At 47.8% G+C, this 21,721-nt stretch overlaps 1 protein-coding gene across 1 annotated transcript in view; it reads left to right on the forward strand.

The window, feature by feature from the left end:
- The window catches only part of GUCY2D (guanylate cyclase 2D, retinal), a 58,230-nt gene that overhangs the window by 21,946 nt on the left and 14,563 nt on the right, over nucleotides 1–21,721 (forward strand). Inside the window, exons 7-11 of the mRNA XM_060256073.1 lie at nucleotides 8,606–8,689; nucleotides 17,571–17,651; nucleotides 17,836–18,012; nucleotides 18,288–18,444; nucleotides 19,207–19,356. Coding sequence (XP_060112056.1) covers nucleotides 8,606–8,689; nucleotides 17,571–17,651; nucleotides 17,836–18,012; nucleotides 18,288–18,444; nucleotides 19,207–19,356 — 649 coding nt within the window. The remainder of the gene's footprint in view (nucleotides 1–8,605; nucleotides 8,690–17,570; nucleotides 17,652–17,835; nucleotides 18,013–18,287; nucleotides 18,445–19,206; nucleotides 19,357–21,721) is intronic.

The raw sequence follows: 21,721 nt of genomic DNA on the forward strand, positions 1-21,721 counted from the left end.
AAATATTTATATGGCCCTCGGCAGAAAAAAGGTTCCCCACCCCTGCCCTACTTAAACACTATTGTTGCTTACAAGAATCAATTTATATGATTAATAAAGAATGTAGTACAACTTAACATACATTCATGTGGAATACTTTACATATATAAGATGAACATTCACAATATCGTTTGTTGGAATAATGCTCACACAGAGTCTACTAGCAATTAGAAAATTAATCATTTTCTTAATACTGAAAAGTTCAAAAGGTGCTAGCGATTCTTTCCTGAATAAAAGTGAAAGTGACATACTTCCGGTAAAAATAGGCAGGTTTCGGTAGCATCCTTCGTCCGACAATTCACTTAATTATTCTGGAACCAATGCTCAGTTCATTGTAGGCACAAAAAACAGTGAATCAATTTCTCAAGGCTTTAACGCCGCATGAGAGAACCTCTTGAGCCTTGAGAAATTGATTCACTGTATACTTTTCAGTATTAAGAAGAGGATTAAGATGAAGAAGGAGAAGATTATTTGCAGATTTATAGCCTGTCCTTCTCTCTGAATCAGAGACTCAGAGGGTGAGGTCAGACATTCAGAAAATCCCACTACGGGCATGAGTGGAGTCCGGAAGCATGTTGGATTTTAAGCGGTTGTCCAAACGTCAGCATCTGCGAATGGTGGTTAGCTCGTTAGAGTCCCGCAGACTAATTTGATACTGCTTTAAATCCGGAAGAAAATTCTTCTGACGGTTCCTGAGCGGAATTTCTCTGTTTGAACGCTCCATTGTTGGTGACTCGTTGGAAGTGCACCACCGCTTCCCGTCCAAAGCCCCCTGCAAGTGATATCACTGCGCCAGTGAATGAGCGAGCGAATGTTGGCTCGATAAATCGTTTACCCGCCCCTATGTCCGGAAATAAAACTCACTTTTGAAACTAGATGTGAACTAGATGTGAACTGATTTGAATTCCTGGTTTTTTTTCTGCACGCATAGAGCTCGTGCTGGAAAAGTAGTGCCAGCAGACTAGCAAAACTGTTAGTGATCCGACCCATTTAAAAGCGACGTGCATCCCCGCCCTCAAGAACGAGGTCATGGTGGGTGTGCGAGGTCTCGCGTGGAGAAGGGAGGAGACGCTGGATCTGCTAGATAGTGCAGATAGCGGGCATCACTGTGCCTGCGCTAATGCAGATTGACGTCTCATGAAACGAGGTCTGGTAGAGCACTCTGATCGACCAGCGACGGGACCCACATGGGATAGAACGGAAGCCTGGCTGTTGTCTGATCGGGAAATTGGTTGTGTGGATTATAATAGAGGTGCGTTGCAGATGAATTTAATGGTGAGTGTGACCGCACCCTCTGGCTTACAATCTCCTATATCTTCTTCCCCTACAACAGACACCCTGTAAGGTAAGTGGGGCTGAGAGAGCTCTCATGGAAATTGCCCTTTCAAGGATAACTCTGCGAGAGCTATGGCTGAGCCAAGGCCATTTCAGCAGCTGCAAGTGGAGGAGTGGAGAATCAACCCCGGTTCCCCCAGATAAGAGTCTGCACACTTCACCACTACACCAGACTTTAATTTCCTAATTGCTAGTGGACTCTGTGTGAACATTATTCCAGCAAATGATATTGCGAATGTTCATCTTATATATGTAAAGTGTTACAACTTGAAAGTATGTTAAGTTGTACTACATTCTTTATTAATCATATAAATTGATTCTTGCAAGCAACAATAGTGTTTAACAGTAGAGTGTTCCAGTAATATTGCAGACTAAATAATTCTACACGGTTATCTGGCAACCCTTTATACCTGAGTATTTCGAGAGGTGGAGCATGGGAAGGGTAGAGTTTGGTGAAGGGAGAGCCCTCATCAGGTTATACGGTCATAGAGTCCCCCCTCTGAAACAGCCATTTTCTCCAGAGCTATTTTATGTTGTCTGGAGATCAGTTGTAATTCTGGGAGATCTCCGGTTGCCACCTGGAGGCTGGAAACCATAGAGGGGAACTTTTTTCAGTAGATGGGTCTTCTAGTGCCGTGCCCTTTCCAAGGTCTCTTGTGGCACTGGACATCACCCCCCTTCTCCTGCCAAATGGTTTCTCCTAGGATGGAACAAAAAGCTATATAAGTGCTATGGGTAAGGTGAGTATGGGGAATTGACAAAACCAGGGGTGGAATTCTAGCAGGAGCTCCTTTGCATATTAGGCCACACACCCCTGATGTAGCCAAACCTCCAAGAGCTTGGAATTCTAGCAGGGGCTTCTTTGCATATTAGGCCACACACCCCTGATGTAGCCAATCCTACAAGAGCTTACAAAAAAAGAGCCCTGTAAGCTCTTGGAGGATTGGCTACATTGGGGGTGTGTGTGACCTAATATGCAAAGGAGCTCCTGCTAGAATTCCATCCCGGGCAAAAATATTTGGTGTTGCAGGGTTTAAAGGCTAGGTTCAAGTCCAGCAGCACCTTAGAGTAGGGTTGCCAGGTTTGAGTTGGAAAATACCTGGAGACATTGGGGGTGGAGCTAGGAGAGGGTGGGGTTTGGAGAGGGGAGGAGAGAAGCTTGGTCCTGGTCCAATGCCATAGAGTCCACCCTTCAAAGCGGCCATTTTCTCCAGGGGAGCTGATCTCTGCCAGCCGGAGATCAGTTGTAAAAGCGGCAGATCTCCAGGCCCCACCTGGAGGCTGACAACGACCTTAGAGATCTACAAGAGTTTAAGGTATAAGCTTTTGACAGTCAAAGCTCTCTGCATCAGATAGCTCGGACTCTCAAAAGCTTATACTTAGAGATGTAAAATTTCCTGAAATTTTAAAGCTTAGAAAAAAAAATCCAGTTTTTTTCAGAAAAAAAACAGAAATTTTCAGAAAAATTGAAAAAAATGCGACTTCTTTTTTTTTTTCTTTCCAGATTAAACGTCATTCTGTTACCTTAAAAACATAAAATATGACTATGGAGAATTTTACTTGTCTTGAAATCATCACAATTAGCATATTAAAAATATAGTGTATCCAAACAATTATTACAAACATTTACTTTTAAAATTATATTTATTTGTAATTGTAACAAACGGAGCAACAATCTCCTGAACTGTTTACTAATTTATGTGGAACAAACGAAAAAACCTCCACAGAACAATTTTTAAAAATCCAGAAGTAAGAATTTTTCATATTTCCTCTCCAGGGCTTTTGAGGGAGTTTGAATGGCAGCCATCTTTTTTTTTTGCTGAGGGGGTAGGGCTGCATTGGGCCGGCGAGGGGATTCTCCTTCCGACATTACTGGCGCGATAATGTCATTTGCAAGTGACGTCATCACGCTGGCTGCTCTCGGAGTTTCTGGGAGAACTCCATGGTTTTTCTGGACGCTCTAGCAATTTGGGAGGGAAACTCTATGGTGCTGGAGGCCGCAGGGGACTTGGCAATCCTAGTTTGGGGGTGGGGGAGGATTTGGGGCTTGTTTTATTTTTGGTTTTGAACTAAAAATGTTTTCAACTATTGTAAGTCGTCATGAAATCTGAGGAAAGGTGGGATCTAAATGTTTTAATAAAGCAGAATAAGTAAATGAATATGTGCATTGAACTCTACCCATCAGCCTTACCTGCTCACGCGGCCTGTTCCTTTCCAACTTCCCAGTTTGCACCTCTGCCTTTTAGAGATTTTTTTTTGTTTAAAAGCCCCCTCTCCTCCCCCGCCTCCCCGCTTTCCCTACATTCTCTAGTCTTCTCCCATCTTCAGCAGCACTTCTTGTCGTGAAGGGCACCATTTTGGCATACCGAGTGGCAGTCAGTTGCCGGCGGCGCAGCGACAGAGAGCGGCAGGGGGACAGGCCTTAAGTGGACTTGAGGGACAGGCCCAGCCTGGTCTCTGCTAGGAGGGCCTCGTGGATCTCCCTCCCCCTCCATCCCTATCGGTGTCCTCAGTAGGGCTCTGCTTGCTGGTGCTGCTTGCTGCCCCCGCGTGACTTTTCCTGCTCCCTGCCCCACCCCAGTTCTTCATATCCTCCTGGCTGCTTCTTCAGGGATCTTTTCCTCTGCCTTGGCTTCCCAAGTGGAGCACTGCTCTGGGACGCATCCGCACAAAGTCGTCCTCCGGCTGTCCACTTTCTAGGTTTTGGCTATCCTTGTTACATACTCTTTTCCGAAACTGCTTTGAACATAATTCAGCACAGTGCAAATCAAACCCATAGTCTGTCAAGGTCAGAGGTGTCTACTCAGACCGGCAGCGGTTTTCCAGGGTCTCAGGCGGAGGTCTTTCATAACCCCTCCTGCCTGGTCCTTTTTTTACTGGAGATGTCAGAGACTGAGACCAATTCCTCGCTAGCAACTTCTGCTTTCCCCGCTCAAGCAATCAATTCCCCACCAGTTGCCGCATGGGTGCATTTTGATCCGCAGCTCCTGCCAGTTTCTTTTGCAGCTTCCTGCTCTTGTTTTTTTAGAGATCCAGAAGCTGCAGGGGAAATTGGAGGGAGCTGCGGATCAAAATGTGCCCGCACGGCAACTGGTGGGGAATTGATTGCTTGAGCTGGGGAATGCAGAAGCTTAACGGCGGAGCAACTGCTAGTGAAGAAGCGGCGTGAACCTGAGACCTTCTGCATTCCAAACAGATTCTCTATCACTGTGCTGCAGCTTCTCCCCAGCTACAGCTTTTTCCCCCTGAAAGAACACAGTCCAAGTGAGTTAGAAAACCGTCTGGATTGGAAGATATGTTTTTTTAAAGGGTCCTCTCCCCCACCAACTCCATTTTTCTTCCATCAGTCCCTCATAGTGACCATACTCCTTGCTGCGTCACTGGATGGTTTTTGAGGGCTTTGTTTTAAACAGAAATTGGTAATTGCTGCAGTGCTGTAATAATATAACGCCACTGCATTGTACCAATTAAACGAACAAACGGGTGCCCTCAAAAAGCTCTCCGTTGCTGTGTCAGGGAAAACGGCAGCTGATGAAGGAAAGCTCGTGGAAAACTCGTGTGGACGAACCACTGCTAATGAAAATGCCTGAGCATTTGCTATGACCACTGAATGCAGAATGCAGTGGAGACAGGCCCCGGTGCTAGGGGTTCTGACGCCCCTAGGCCAGGGTCTGTTCTCTGCCCCCTCATCTTCTCTCTCGTGTGCAAAGTGAGCAGCCTGATGACATCACTGGAAGTGATATCATCAGGCTGCGAGCGCCAGCGCTCAGCCCAGCCCTTCCCTGCTTCAGCCCAGCCCTCCCCGACTGGCTCCCTTCTGCCCGGCTCCCTTCTAAGCAGGGAAAGGCTGGGCGAGCGCTTGCGGCGGGAAGCGGGCGCGTGGAACAGCAGATGCGGGTAGAGGGCGCACCTCATGGTGCCCTTAGGCCAAGTGGCACCCGAGGCAGCCACCTACTTGGCCTACTCCCACGCGCTGGCCCTGAATGGAGAATCCTCACCATGTGGATGCAGGCGGAATCGGTGATCAGGACTGCTAGGAGCCAAGTACTACAACCAGTCTTCCAGTCCCCACACATGAACACACGAAGCTGCCTTATACTGCATCAGACCCTTGTTCCATCAAGGGCATTATTGCCTGCTTAGATGCTCAGCGGCTCTCCAGGGTTTCAGGTGGAGGTCTTTAATATCACCTACGGCTTCAACCGGAGATGCTGGAAGTAGAAGCTGGGGCCTTCGACATGCTGAGCAGATGCTCTACCACTGAGCCGCAGTCCCTACACTGAGCTGCTGGTTTTGTTGGAACCTGGCGTGTGACTAAGACCCAGGGATGTGTCAGTGAACTCTGTGGCAGGTGGGCTGTCTGAAGGCCGATGAAGTGGTGTGGTCCAGGATCAAAATCGAAAGCAAATCATAGTCCACTTGGTTCTTTTTCTTAGGACTTACTCCGTTGGCCCAAAGCAGTGTGCAAATTTTTGAGTTCACCAGAACTCTCTCCCCCAGTCAAGAGGTTACACTTTTTTTAAAAGGAAGTGGTGGGGAGAGAAATATCAGGCCATTTATTTTGTTCTCGCCAGTTTCTTTGTGCTGAATGCCACGTAGGGTTGCCAAGTCCAATTAAAGAAATATCTGGGGACTTTGGGGGTGGAGCCAGGAGACTTTGGGGAGGAGCCAAGACCAAGGGTGTGACAAGCATAATTGAACTTAAAGGGAGTTCTGGCCATCACATTTAAAGGGACTGCACATCTTTTTAAATGCCTTCCTTCCATAGGAAATGATGAAGGATAGGGGCACCTTCTTTGAGGGCTCATAGAATTGGACCCCCTGGTCCAATCTCTTTGAAACTTGGAAGGTATCTTGAGGAGAGGCACTAGATGCTATACTGAAAATTTATGCCTCTATCTCAAAAAACAGCCCCCCAGAGCCCCCGATACTCGCAGATCAATTCCTCATAATTCCCTATGGGAATTGTTCATGGAGGTGCATGATGGCTGTGGGGATGGGGCTTCCCCAACCGGCCAGCTGGCTGGGGGAGGGGGGAAGCCTGTAAAACCGGGGGATCCCCCTCTGGGACCTGGGGATTGGGAAGCCTAATGCCACGGGGCAAACAGTTATACATGGGTGCCTTTGAGGTTAGCAGCCCCGTGGCGCAGAGTGGTAAAGCAGCAGTACTGCAGTACTGTGATCTGAACTCTCTGCTCATGACCTGAGTTCGATCCCAGCGATAGCTGGTTCAGGTAGCCGGCCTAAGGTCGACTCAGCCTTCCATCCTTCCGAGGTCGGTCAAATGAGTCCCCAGCTTGCTGGGGGGAAAGTGTCAAAGACTGGGGAAGGCCATGGCAAACCACCCCGTCAAAAGTCTACCGTGAAAACGTTGTGAAAGCAGCGTCACCCCAGAGTCGGAAACGACTGGTGCTTGCACAGGGGACCTTTTCTTTTTCTTTGAGGTTAGGTTGAGCCCTGGTTATAGAACTGAAACAGAGCATGCTGAGTGGTGGCAAGGTGTAGTGGTCACCGATTCTGTCTAGGATCTGAATGACATAAATGCAGATCCCTACTTCGCCGTGGAAGCTGGCTGGGTGGCCTTGGGCCAACCACACCCTCAGGCACCTCACAGGGGTGTTGTGAGAATAAAATGGAGAAGAGGAAAAATGATGATCAGGGGTAGAATTCTAGCAAGAGCTCCTTTGCATATTAGGCCACACACCCCTGATGTAGCCAATCCTCCAAGAGCTTACAGGGCTCTTCTTACAGAGTCTACTATAACCTGCAAGAAGATTGGCCACATCAGGGGGTGTGGCCCAGGGGTGGAATTCTAGCAGGAGCTCCTTTGCATATTAGGCCACACACCCCTGATGTAGCCAATCCTCCAAGAGCTTACAAGTCTCTTCTTACAGGGCCTCTTATAAGCTCCAGGAGGATTGGCTACATCAGGGGGGGTTTGGCCTAATATGCAAAGGAGCTCCTGCTAGAATTCCATCCTTGCTGATGATTATGAATCGCCCAGTCCCTGCTACTACAGGGCTCTGGGTGATCTAAAATAAAGAGAATGAAATAAATAAAACCAAAAATGGTGTTTCTCCACGGAAAATTAGAAAAGTCATCATTCTTCCTTGTATCTAAAGGACAGAAGATTCAAATATCCCTTATAGGGTGGAGAATAAACAAATTACTTGACAGCCAATATATTAACAATTCTGGAGAAAAATTTAAGGCCATGCATGAGGTATAAAGTCAAATAAAAGCCAAACTGGGCAGTTCCCCCTCATATCGCTGCCAGCCACGCTGCTCCCCTATTGGTGGTTGCTAGGAAACTGGGATGCGGCAGCCATCCGTTGCTAGGCAACACAGGAGCTGTGCCTTTTCCTCCTCCTCTGTTGGTCTTGGAGACTGTAGCATTCTGTCCTGTCTCCAGTGCCAATTCCTAATCAAACAGCAGGGAGATTGTGGCCCTCCAAACCTCTAAGATGGTGGCACGGGGGTCATGCAGGGATTCAAAATGTGTTGTAACTCCCACGTCCTTTTTTTGGCACTTCTTTTGTGAGCTCGATCACAGCTTCTGTGTTGTCATCCCAACATTTTCATTTCTGTCTGCGCATCCACCTTCTCCAGCTTGGGCGACGCTTTCCCTTATCCCCGCCGTTCTCCAGAAAAAAGAAACCCACCCAGCTCTCCTCCACAGAGTGATCGCTGAGAGAACAAAGCGATTTCTGTAAGAATTCCACAGCTCTCGGTAGAAAAACAGAATTTTACTAGAACTTAGCAAGGCCTGGTCTGGGCCCAGCTGGGCCATAACCAGCCACAGTCAGCAACCGATATAACGAATGAAAACCAAAACTAAAGGCTTTTTTCTTCAGGGATCATGTTAAAATAACTATAAATAAGGGAATGTCACCCAAATCACAGCTCCCCAAGTTATAACAGGTTGAATACCTAATTTCTAAGCAGAGATCTGGCCATCATGTCCTCTGACCTGGAAGCTCCCCACCTTCTTATTTTTCAGCGTTATAAGAGAAAGGCACTCTGTGCATGCACAAGGGCACTGCCACTGGCCTCAGCTTTCCGGGGCGGGCTCTGAAATGGAGCCATGGGAACTTTGTGATCATGGCTGCTGTCGATTAGTTCCTCTCCCCCAACCCGCTCGTTGTTCAAGCGTTCTCCCATCCTTCCCTTTTGCACCCTTCCGTCTACCACCGGCATCACGTTTTGACCGCTTGCTTCCTGCTGTCCTTAGGCCGAGGAGAAGCAAAAAGTTGGCAGCCACGTTCCTTTGCTCCTCCTTTTGTTTAACAGCCAAGGCATTGTAGCTGCCGTCCAGGTAAGTCCTGTCTGGCGAAAAGGCCCCTGAGGCGTGCCTTTTGCCCCATCGCTGTGCCTTTACCTTTCATTATCTTTCCCCCACACCTCAAACACTGGATGTGCATCCTTTGTCCTTCATTTGACTTTCTTCCTCTCTTGTGCACTTTAACGTGTTCTTTCTCTCTCTCTCTCCCCTCTCTACCTTTTTTTGCTCCTCTCACAGAGAAAGGAGGGGAAAAAAAATAAGCTATGGCGTTTGTTAATTGCATTCTTCTATTTCTGGGTTATAACGCCTCTGCTTTAGAGGAAATGTCAAAAGTTACAAAAGAGGGGAGCACGGTAAAAATATCTCGAATACAACAAACCCGAACAACTGTGTTCAATGACGCTACAAAAATATAATGTACCAAAATTGTATTCAACAAACATTGGCACAATCCTTATTATACAAATTCAATATGTAATGTCCTTCCAACCAAGCACTCAGGAAAGTAAAGGAAAGGTCCCCTGTGCAAGCACCAGTCATTTCCAACTCTGGGGTGACATTGCTTTCACAACGTTTTCACGGCAGACTTTTTTACGGGGTGGTTTGCCATTGCCTCCCCCAGTCATTTACACTTTCCCCCCAGCAAGCTGGGGACTCATTTTACTGACCTCGGAAGGATGGAAAGCTGAGTCAACCTGGAGCCGGCTACCTGAAACCAGCTTCCGCTGGGATCGAACTCAGGTCATGAGCAGAGCTTAGGACTGCAGCACTGCAGCTTTAACACTCTGCGCCACATGGCTCTTCACTCAAGCAGTCTTTTAATACTGTTCACTGTTGTCTTCAGAGGAATATATTCTTGAAAAGTAGCCTCAAAAAAAGTGATGAATCCCCACTACGCGATTTCCGGATTTTAAAGCGCGTTTCAGTCCATGGTCCCTCCTCAGGTAAGGTATATTTCCTTCCAGAAAAATTCTACTTCATATACTCATTCCAAACACTTTCAAAAACAAGTTTGTGTATAGCTTCCTTTCGGGGTCCCGATTAACAATATCACACAACTTAACAGCTTCACATGATTCAGAATTCGGGTCTTATGGCTCTTGATCGACATTGAATTTGGATAATAAGGATTGTGTCAGTATTTGTTGAATATCATTTTTGTACATTATAGTTTTGTAGCGTCATTGAACACAGCGGTTTCGGGTTTGTTGTATTGGAGGAAATGTCAGCAAGGCATAGTGAAAGAGGCTTGGAATGGTCATTAATTTGGAGATCTGTATGGTGGATGAAGCTGCCATATCTTCAGTCCGTCCAGCTCAGCATCGATTGCGTGACTGGCAACCTCTCCCCAGGGTCTCAGGCAGAGAAAGGACTTTCTCAAAACTGCCTAGCCTGAGAGCCTGAGGTAGTCCACATGCACAGTGCTGCACTACTGAGCCAGTTTCAGTGCTGAGATGGAAGTAGGGTTGCCAAGACCAATTCAAGAAATATCTGGGGACTTTGGGGGTGGAGCCAGGAGACTTTGGGGATGGAGCCAGGAGACTTTGGAGGTGGAGCCAGGAGACGTTGGGGGTGGAGCCAGGGACAAGGGTGTGACAAGCATAAATGAACTTCAAAGGGAGTTCTGGCCATCACATTTAATGGGACCGCACACCTTTTAAATGCCTTCCCTTCACTGGAAATAATGGAGGATAGGGGCACCTTCTTTGGGGGTTCATAGAATTGGATCCCCTGGTCCAATCCTTTAGAAACGAAGAGGGTGTTTCGCAGAGAGGCAGCGGGTGCTATCCTGCAAATTGGGTGCATCTACCTCAAGAAACAGCACCCCCATAGTCCCAGGTACCCATGGATCAATTCTCCATTATACCCTAGGGGAATCGGTCTCCATAGGGAATAATGGAATGTTTAGCAACATTTCCCACCCACCCCCGCTTTCTGATGACCCTGAAGTGGGGGGAGGGCCTCCAAACCGGGGGGATCCCCTGCCCCCACCTGGGGATTGGCAACCCTAGATGTAGGTTCCGTTTGGTCTCAAGGGGGAAGAAGTCCCCATTTAGTGCTGTATAAGTTATACCCCTGTGTCAGCCACCCTGAGCCTGCCTAGGCGGGGAGGGCGGGATATAAATAAAAGTTTATATATATTCAGATTTCCCTAATCTCAAAATCATGATTAAAAAAAATATTATAAGGTGGCAAAAAAAAAAATCTATCAAGATGTGCCTGGGGTGGGATTTCATCACCTGCCAAGATTTTGAAACTCGCATAATTAAACATAGACAGGGGTTGTTTTTAAAATACATTTTAATGACTTTAGGTCTGCTAAACTTTTAAAAGCATGCTGACTTCAAGCTGAGCGGTGCTTGAGAGCTAGTTTGGTGTAGTGGTTAAGTACACGGACTCTTATCTGGGAGAACCGGGTTTGATTCCCCACTCCTCCACTTGCACCTGCTGGAATGGCCTTGGGTTAGCCATAGCTTTCGCAGGAGTTGTCCTTGAAAGGGCAGCTGCTGTGAGAGCCCTTTCAGCCTCACCCACCTCGCAGGGTGTCTGTTGTGGAAGGAGAAGATATAGGTGATTGTGAGTCGCTCTGAGTCTCTGATTCAGAGAGAAGGGCGGGGTATGAATCTGCAATTCTTCTTCTTGAAGTGGAGCTGGAACAATTAGTTTGCTCTGGGGCCATTTTTCCTCAGCTAAGACAAAAATGTGTGAGCCCAAGACTAAAAAACTGTGAGCTAGCTCACACTAACTCAGCTTAGAGGGAACACTGGTGAGGAGATGAAAGATGGGCTGTTTTGTAGCAGGAACTCCTTTGCATATTAGGCCACACACCCCCTGATATAGCCAACCCTCCAAGATCTTCTAGGGCTCTTAGCACAGGGCCTACTATAAACTCCAGGAGGATTGGCTGCATCGGGGGGGGGGAGGGGTGTAGCTTAATATGCAAAGCAGTTCCTGCTACAAAAAAACCCTCTGAATGGGTCACTAATCAGCTGCTGAAGGGAGACCACATGAGTCTGGAGCTACCGGGGCTCCCTCAAGGATTTGTCAGATGCTGGGGATGGAGAGTGATGAATGGCACTTGGACTTCAGCATCTAAAGAAGGTGGATTCTCACAGACTTCCCAGGGTCTCAAAGGCCTTTGGTTCAGAGAGCCAGTTTGCTGTAGTGGTTAAGAGCAGCGGACTAATCTGAAGAACCGGGTTTGATTCCCTACTCCTCCTCCACATGCAGCTGGTGGTGAGACCTTGGATCAGTCCCAGTTCTCTCACAGCTGTTCTCTCAAGAGCAGTTCACTCAGAGCTCTCTCAGGCCCACCCACACTACAGAAATCCAGTTCTTCTTCTTCTTCTTCTTCTTCTTCTTCTTCTTCTTCTTCTTCTTCTTCTTCTTCTTCTTCTTCTTCTTCTTCTTCTTCTTCTTCTTCTTCTTCTTCTTCTTCTTCTTCTTCTTCTTCCCCGTAGAGCCAGTTTGGTGTAGTGGTTAAGTGTGCGGACTCTTATCTGGGACAACCAGGTTGGATTCCCCACTCCTCCACTTGCACCTGCTGGCATAGCCTTGGGTCAGCCATAGCTCTGGCAGAGGTTGTCCTTGAAAGGGCAGCTGCTGTGAGAGGCCTTTCCAGCCCCACCCACCTCACAGGGTGTTTGTTGTGGGGGAGGAAGGGAAAGGAGATTGTGAGCCGCTCTGAGACTCTTCGGAGTGGAGGGCGGGATATAAATCCAATATCTTCTTCTTCTTCTAAAAAAAACCTTTTCCGGTTTAGTCATTCTTCTTTTCTTCCTGTTAAGTTATCAGAGCTTTCCCCCCTCTCCTTGAAATTGTTTTAAAAATTCGCACCGGTCTGCTAAGTCCCGGAGACCTCAGTGAATACAAGTTGGCCACAGCCATTCTTATTTTACTCACAGGTTAGCCTTCTTCCCGTATGGAGCGGGGGAGAGGATGGATTGGGCCTAATTTTGACTTTGAAAGGAGCAGACAGGGGATGGTAGCTGAATCTTCCTACTCTTCCTCCATGTCTCAAGTCTTCTTTTTCCTCCCCAGCCTGGCTCTGGTAATAGACTGGGAGGGAGGGGAGCGGAGCTGGGGGAATTTAGTGCTTCTTATCCATGCCTCCACCGCCCACTGTGAAAAGGGTGTACCTATTCAGCCCTAAAGAGCTTCTTTCTTACTGCTTGCAACTTTGCAGAATGATTGACTAGCTGGGGTTGCCAGGTCCACACACACAGCCAAATGTAATTCTGGGAGATCCCCAGGCCCCACCTGGAGGCTGGCATCTCTACTGGCTGCATAATTGCAATTAAAAGTAACTGAAACCCTTTTCACAAATCAGATTTCCCTTCTCCCCCTAATCCCACAGTGATAAAACTGTGCATTTCCAATGAGCCATCAGTGTGCAGACGCTTCAGTTTTGTTTTCCATTTTGCTGATGTGCGCAGTATTTCTTTCTAGAGTTTATAAATTATTGTGGGATTTTATTACAAAAGGCGGGGAAATAATGTGTAGTAGTATAATGTCTAGTATTATAGATCCACTCTGCAGAATAATGCTTAGGTTTATTCCTGAATTATTTCATGGTGGGGGGCGGGGAGCGAAGAAAAGGAGTGTTCCTGGGCTTGAACATTGGATTCCTCTGGGCAGCAAAATCACCCAAATAAATTGCCCGTAGGTTACGGAATCAGGGTTGCCAACTGCCGTGAAGAAAATGTCCTTGTCCCTTTAATAGGATAGAGAGGTTATTTACCTCCAAACCATGAAAACATCAGCTGTCCATATCCATGCGTGAAACCCTCAGTTCCAGGGACCAGGACATTTCCCTCCAGGCCGTTCCCTCCAACCTTAGATAGAGTCCAGCTCCCATTTCTTTCATCCTGGCTGGAAACTAGTACTGTAGGGAAGCAAAATATGTGAGCTGTTGTGCTCACTGACGTCGAAAAAGAACAACAAGCCCATGCAGGGCACACAACCTATAATGCTGCAAATACTTATAGAACACTTTTATAAGACACTTTTGTACATTCATCAGTGCTTTTAATCCTGCCTCAATCGAAAAAAAAATTGAAGCTGTACACAAAGAGCACTCGCTTCATTTCCTGAGGACCCTTAAGAGAGAGCCAGTTTGGTGTAGTGGTTAAGTGTGTGGACTCTTATCTGGGAGAATGGGTTTGATTCCCCACTCCTCCACTTGCACCTGCTGGAATGGCCTTGGGTCAGCCATACCTCTGGCAGAGGTTGTCCTTGAAAGGGCAGTTGCTGTGAGAGCTCTCTCAGCCCCACCCGCCTCACAGGGTGTCTGTTGTGGGAGAGGAAGGCAAAGGAGATTGCAGGCCGCTGTCCTTAAAAGGGCAGCTTCTGGGAGAGCTCTCTCAGCCCCACCCACCTCACAGGGTGTCTGTTGTGGAGAGGGGGAAGGTAAAGGAGATTGTGAGCCGCTCTGAGACTCTTCGGAGTGGAGGGCGGGATATAAATCCAATATCTTCATCTACCTCACAGGGTGTCTGTTGTGGAGGGGGGGGAGGAAGGTAAAGGAGATTGTGAGCCGCTCTGAGACTCTTCGGAGTGGAGGGCGGGATATAAATCCAATATCTTCTTCTTAAGGACACATATAAATTTGGACACATTTTCGAATGGCTCCGTAGAGCTTCCAATGTTGTTGTCTCAGTCCAGAAGTCCCTCACGCATGCGCCTGATGAAGCGATTATGGGAAATGGGGTCTTACCGGTGTCCTGTACGGAAGACCTCCACATAAGGGACTTCTGGACTCTTTTGGATTGAGACAACAACATTGGAATCTCTACGGCAGGGGTGTAAAACATGTGGCCCGGGGAGTGCTCCTATCAGGCCCCCGAGCAACTGGCTGTCAAAACCTCTATTTTCTCCAGTGACTGAGGCTCTTCCTTTGGGGAGGAAGGGGAGGAGGGATAGCTTGCTTTGCAACACTCTTCCAATTACACAGCAAAGCTACTGAGCCCAGCCTCTCTTCCTTCTATTGGCTGAGGCTCCTCCCCCTCCTGGTTCCCTGGGGAAGGCAGGAAAGAGCCAGAGCTTCCTTTGCCCAGTTCCCTGGATCCCATGGGAATGATACAAAGAAAGTACCTTTAAGACGCTAACGCTTTAAGTATGTTTTAAGTTTTGTAAAAACCCTTTAATTGTGTTTGTCTGTGCCCTTCATAAAGTTTATATCTCTGCTACTTAATCTTAAATAGGTACACACATGGCCCGGCCTGGCCCAACGTGGCCCAGCCTGACAAGGTCTCATTTATGTCAGAATTGGCCCTCCTAACAAATGAGTTTGACTCCCCTGCTCTATGGAGCCATTAGAAAACATGTCCAAATTTGTATGTGTCCTTAAGGGTCCTCAGAAAACGAAGCGAGCGCTCTTTGTGTACCGCTTCAATTTCTTCAATTGAGACAGCACGCAGGATTAAAAACCTTCGATGAATTTACAAAAGTGTCTTATAAAAGTAAGAGCCCCGTGGTACAGAGTGTTAAAGCTGCAGCACTGCAGTCCTAAGCTCTGCTCACGACCTGAGTTCGATCCTCGGCGGAAGTTGGGTTCAGGTAGCTGGCTCGAGGTTGACTCAGCCTTCCATCCTTCCGAGGTCGGTCAAATAAGTACCCAGCTTGCTGGAGGGAAAGTGTAAAAGACTGGGGATGGCAATGGCAAACCACCCTGTATAAAGTCTGCTGTGAAAATGTGAAAGCAACGTCACCCCAGAGTCGGAAATGACTGGTGCTTGCACAGGGGACCTTTCCTTTCCTTATAAAAGTGTTCTATAAGTATTTGCAGCATGATAGGTTGTGTGCCCTGCATGGGCTTCTTGTTCTTTTTCGGTGTCTGTTGCACAGCCTTCTCTTTTGTTTGGAGTGCTCACTGGCGTGGCAAACCCTGAGAATACTAAGCCATTTGTGGAGTAGCAAAACATATGCCATAGCGATCGTAGAAGCATAGCTGGTAAAACGTTGGCTTTCCCCCCCACTTTCTTACTTTCCTTCCCACTACTGTCCCCAAACAGACACCAATTGCTGAATTCATAGGCTGCAAGGACAGCTCCCTCCTCATGCTGAGGAAATGTTTGTTAAGTAGTGCATTGGAAGTCCTGTGAACGCAGCTGGAATTCTAGTAGGAGCTCCTTTGCATATTAGGCCACACACCCCGGATGTAGCCAATCCTCCAAGAGCTTGGAATTCTAGCAGGAGCTCCTTTGCATATTAGGCCACACACCCCTGATGTAGCCAATCCTCCAAGAGCTTGGAATTCTAGCAAGAGCTCCTTTGCATATTAGGCCACACACCCCTGATGTAGCCAATCCTCCAAGAGCTTGGAATTCTAGCAGGAGCTCCTTTGCATATTAGGCCACACAACCCTGATGTAGCCAATCCTCCAAGAGCTTGGAATTCTAGCAGGAGCTCCTTTGCATATTAGGCCATACACCCCTGATGTAGCCAATCCTCCAAGAGCTTGGAATTCTAGCAGGAGCTCCTTTGCATATTAGGCCACACACCCCCTGATGTAGCCAATTCTCCAAGAGCTTGGAATTCTAGCAAGAGCTCCTTTGCATATTAGGCCACACACCCCGATGTAGCCAATCCTCCAAGAGCTTGGAATTCTAGCAGGAGCTGCTTTGCATATTAGACCACACACCCCCAATGTAGCCAATCCTCCAAGAGCTTACCAGGCTCTTTTTTGTAAGCTCTTGGAGGATTGGCTACATCAGGGGTGTGTGGCCTAATATGCAAAGGAGCTCCTGCTAGAATTCCACCCCTGCCTGTGAATAAACCCTCTGGGCTCGGTGTTAGGGCGTCCCTGAATTTTGCCCCAGTGAGAGAATCTAATGGGTGGAAGATGGGGCAGTTTTAGTCCTCTCTTGAGTTTTAGTCCTGCATAAGAGCAGGGAGAATGCCACGGTTTCATCGTTCTATGTACATCCCCCCCTTCTGTAAAGGGACTATGAATGGCATAGTCAGAACTTTTTTTTTTTTGAGCAGGAACGCACAGGAACACAGTTCCGGCTAGCTTGGTGCCAGGAGGTGTGGCCTAATATGCAAATGAGTTCCAGCTGACCTTTTTCTACACAAAAAAGCCCTGGGCATAGCTAGGATCCCCAATGTTCTCCCATCCAGACCCCAGCCTGGCTTCAGAGATGCACAAGGTGCTACTTCTGGTTGTTCTTGTAACTTCTGGAGGAACGAGGCTTTGGTATAATCCAAGACTGTGTCGGGGCCCTGAAAGGTACCATGTTTCCTGTGGAGGGAAGGAAGATCCAAAAAGAATGGGCTGAGTCTCTGTCAATGTCCCCTCGAAGCTGCAGTCTCTCTCTTGTGAGCGAAAATTCTACTTTGTGAGCTACTGGCATTGAAAGTTGTGAGCGGCTGGCCTTAAAACGGTGAGCTCCTGCATAAATTATTGTGCTTTGGAGTCGTCCTTCCTGAGCTAAGACAAAAATGCGTGAGCTGGAGGCTAAAGATCTGTGAGCTAGCTCACGCTAACTCAAGCTTAGGGGGAACACTGGTCTCTGTGGTCAATTTCTAAGTGCAGGGGTAGGGCAGAGGAGTCTAGCTGGGTGCATCCTAGCAAGCTATCAGGTGCATCAACTACAATGTTCTCGGGGTGAATACGCAGAGAATGTAGGAGAACGACGTTCCTTGCATTATAGACTGCCAGATCCCCTGCCCGCTCTTGAGGATGGAGAATTTCCAAACGGCTTTGCTTTCCTAGCCTAGACCGATCCCTTTCTGGCTCCTGCAGGGTTATCATTTGTTAATTTCTTGCTCCCTTTTCAAAATCAACTTACCCCTTTCTCTTTCCTTGTGGTCTTTTCTTTCTGGCTAGAGGGGGAGAAGGTGTGTGTGTGTGTGTGTGTCTCTCGTGGTCCTGCCAATGACCATTGATGCTGTCCATTGTCTTCCCTTCTAGGGTGACTGGGTGTGGCTCAAGAAATTCCCAGGAGATAAGCACACCGAAATCAGACCTGCCACCAAAACAGTGTTTTGCAAGGTGAGTTTTGTATTATTCTCGGTGGCCAATGGAAGCCAGTGGTGCTCCCTGGGTGGAATAATAAATCCGGTGTAATCCTCAAATTGACCACTAGGGGAGTGCACAGCACCCCTGCTGCAAATACCCTCTTTCAGGACCCACGGTCTTCCTCCCTCCCTCCACCCTTGCTCGGTTTTGTCTCTAGCTCCGGGACTTGCGGCATGAAAATGTCAACCTTTTCTTGGGCTTCTTCCACGACTGCGGGATCTTTGCCATTGTCTCGGAGCACTGCTCACGCGGAAGCCTTGAGGATCTCATCTACAACGAGGACATGAAGTTGGATTGGATGTTCAAGTCGTCTTTGCTGCTGGACCTTATCAAGGTGCTTGAGGGATATCCAAAAATGCTGGGATTGTTCGTGAATACATCTGGGCAGGGGTTGTTTTGTGGAAAAATAGGTGGCGGCGCTCATTAGCATGACTCATTAGCATATGCTGCCCCCCCCCCCACCAGCCAAAAACAACCCGATGCAAGAGAGACCATGTATGACTTTCTGAAAGAAGGGGCAGTGTGATGATAGGGAATGGAGGTGTCAAGAGGAGGTCAGAGGAATCAAATGGGGCCGTGAGCAGGCCTTCACCTCTCCTATTTCTCTAGGGGATGAAATACCTGCACCACAGAGAAGTAGTACACGGGCGGCTGAAGTCTCGGAACTGTGTGGTGGACGGCCGCTTTGTCCTGAAGGTCACAGACCACGGCTACAACCAGCTGCTGGAGTCACAGCGGATCCCTCGGGACAGGCCAAAAGCTGAGGGTTCGTAAGGAAAGTGGGACCAGGGAGGGAGACGAGGGCTTTGGTAGGATGGTGGGATGGTTCCTTCCTGGTGGGAAATATTGGACAAGGCCATATTTGTCTACTGATTGCTACCAAGCCGATGAGATCAACAGTCTCAAAATGGAAGGAAGAACGCATATCTATACGCTCAACAATTGGTATGACAAAATTTGGGAACATTTTATTTATAGTATATTAAGAGCCCCGTGGCGCAGAGTGGTAAAGCTGCAGTAGTGCAGTCGGAGCCCTCTGCTCATGAGCTGAGTTTGATCCCAATGAAAGCTGGTTCAGGTAGTCGGTTCCAGGTTGACTCAGCCTTCCATCCTTCCAAGGTCAGTCAAATGAGTCCCCAGCTTGCTGGGGGGAAAGCGTCAATGACTGGGGAAGGCCATGGCAAACCACCCCATAAAAAGTCTGCCGTGAAAACGTTGTGAAAGCAACGTCACCCCAGAGTCAAAAACGACTGGTGCTTGCACAGGGGACTACATTTTTTACCTTTTTAAAATTGCCTTTGGTTGGTAAAATGAGTACCCAGCTTGCTGGGGGGAAAGTGTAAAGGACTGGGGAAGGCAATTGCAAACCACCCCGTAAAAAGTCTGCTGTGAAAACGTTGTGAAAGCAACATCACCCCAGATTCAAAAACGACTGGTGCTTTTTTTAATATGCAAGGAATGAGGAAATAGGTATAAGGAAATAGATATGAGGAAAGTGCTGGACTTTTGCTTTCTGTTTCCCTTCTAGATCGGTTCTGGACAGCCCCAGAAATGCTGCGGGATTCATCGCTAGAACGGAGAGGCACATTACGGGGAGACGTCTACAGCATCTCAATAATTATGCAGGAAGTCATCTGCCGCGCAGCTCCCTACTGCATGCTGGATATGACTCCTGAAGGTATACAGCTCGGAGCACTGCTGCTAGAACATCTCCATTTCAGTGCGCAAGGGTGGCTTCAAAGGAAGCTGTCGCCGCACAAAGTGAATACAGTTGGAGTGTTTGGGCCTCGGCCTATCTATATGAACTTGGGCCTGACACACACTGAGTCAATACGGCTGTTTCTTCATCTGCCACTGAATCTTGAGTGCTTCTGAAGTCTGGAGTGCTTCGTGGTTGTCTTGAAAGAGGAAAAGTGACTCCAGTGGCCCCTGGAGAGCCAGTTTGGTGTAGTGGTTAAGCATGCGGACTCTTATTTGGGAGAACCGGGTTTGATTCCCCACTCCTCCACTTGCAGCTGCTGGAATGGCCTTGGGTCAGCCAGAGCTCTCGCAGAGGTTGTCCTTGAAAGGGCAGCTGCTGTGAGAGCCCTCTCAGCCCCACCCACCTCACAGGGTGTCTGTTGTGGGGGAGGAAGGGAAAGGAGATTGTGAGCCGCTCTGAGACTCTTCGGAGTGGAGGGCGGGATATAAATCCAATATCTTCATCTACCTCACAGGGTGTCTGTTGTGGGTGGGAGGAAGGTAAAGGAGATTGTGAGCCGCTCTGAGACTCTTCGGAGTGGAGGGCGGGATATAAATCCAATATCTTCATCTACCTCACAGGGTGTCTGTTGTGGGTGGGAGGAAGGTAAAGGAGATTGTGAGCCGCTCTGAGACTCTCCGGAGTGGAGGGCGGGATATAAATCCAATATCTTCATGTACCTCACAGGGTGTCTGTTGTGGGGGAGGAAGGGAAAGGAGATTGTGAGCCGCTCTGAGACTCTTCGGAGTGGAGGGCGGGATATAAATCCAATATCTTCATCTACCTCACAGGGTGTCTGTTGTGGGGGGAGGAAGGGAAAGGAGATTGTGAGCCGCTCTGAGACTCTTCGGAGTGGAGGGCAGGATATAAATCCAATATCTTCATCTACCTCACAGGGTGTCTGCTGTGGGGGAGGGAAGGTAAAGGAGATTGTGAGCCCCTCTGAGACTCTTCGGAGTGGAGGGCAGGATATAAATCCAATATCTTCATCTACCTCACAGGGTGTCTGTTGTGGGGGGAGGAAGGTAAAGGAGATTGTGAGCCGCTCTGAGACTCTTCGGAGTGGAGGGCGGGATATAAATCCAATATCTTCTTCTTCTTCTTCCCTCCTCTTTATATTTTTTATTGAATTTTAAAAGAAATATACGAGTTAATATCAATATTAATATTCATATACAATTAATTCAACTTATGGAATCAGGTTGTAAACAAGCATAAATACTTACACGCATGCAATAAAATATCGAGCAAGGATTTTAAGTTATAAAGATGTATCTAGAGATGTAGACCCTTTTCTATCCAAGGAGAGAGGTCAAGATGAAAACAAGATTAAGATTAGGACAATAATTCCTGTATCGAAACACAGTTAATCTAATTGAACCCTATATTATCATTAAACTATTACTTACGCGTTGCTATGAATTCTTAACTGACTAAATATTCTCTATGCAAACTATTACAGGTTATTCCAAAATTTACTATCTGGTAATTATAATTAGGTGCGATCCACGGCTAGCACAGTAAAAGAAAAGGAAGGTAGATAAAGAGAGAGATAAAAAAAAGTGTTAGTAAATAGAAAAGAAACAAAAAATACCCGCAACTGAAGGAAAATATATTCCATTGATGGATGAATTTGCAGCCAGTGAGCTGGAGATAGTTCAAGGCTGCCTTGAGCCAACTGAGCTGATGTTGATTTGATTTGTGCAAACTCCGGCTGTATGGCGGGAAGGGTGGGGGTGGAATCTGAAATGTGGTGTGAGCTGACAAAGATGCTCATGTGCTTGAATGGGCAGGGCAGGCACTACCGGTAGGTGACCGTAGGCGGCTTCTGGGTGCGCAGAGACGGGGAAAGGGAGCCAGGTTTGGGCCCTCCCACCCTCCCTTGCTTCCGGGCGGATGGAAATATTTCACCCAGAATCAACAGCGAGGCTCCTGGTCTTTGCGTGCACGCTGCCATCACTCTGCCTCTCACGTCACAGATGCGAGAGGCAGAGCAGCAGCATGTAGCGGCAGCATGCACGTGGAGGCCGGTAGCTTTGCTGCTGCTGTGCTCGCCCACACCGGTGCTGGCGACAGGGTGGCAACTGCTGCTTGCCTGGGGTGCTGGTCCTTGGCCTGCACCTTAGCACCGTCCCTATGAATGGGGCTGACTGAGCTGTGATGATGCTTTACTGTTCTTAATTAATTAATTTATTTGCTTACTTACTTTCCATTTATATCCCACCCATTCCAAACAAACTCACGGCGGCTAACAATCATATCAAAACCAGCATCTCAATTTCAAATATAAAACAATAGGACA

The sequence above is a fragment of the Heteronotia binoei genome, chromosome 15 (genome assembly GCF_032191835.1).
Source record: "Heteronotia binoei isolate CCM8104 ecotype False Entrance Well chromosome 15, APGP_CSIRO_Hbin_v1, whole genome shotgun sequence".
In the NCBI taxonomy this organism is placed as follows: Eukaryota; Metazoa; Chordata; class Lepidosauria; order Squamata; family Gekkonidae; genus Heteronotia; species Heteronotia binoei.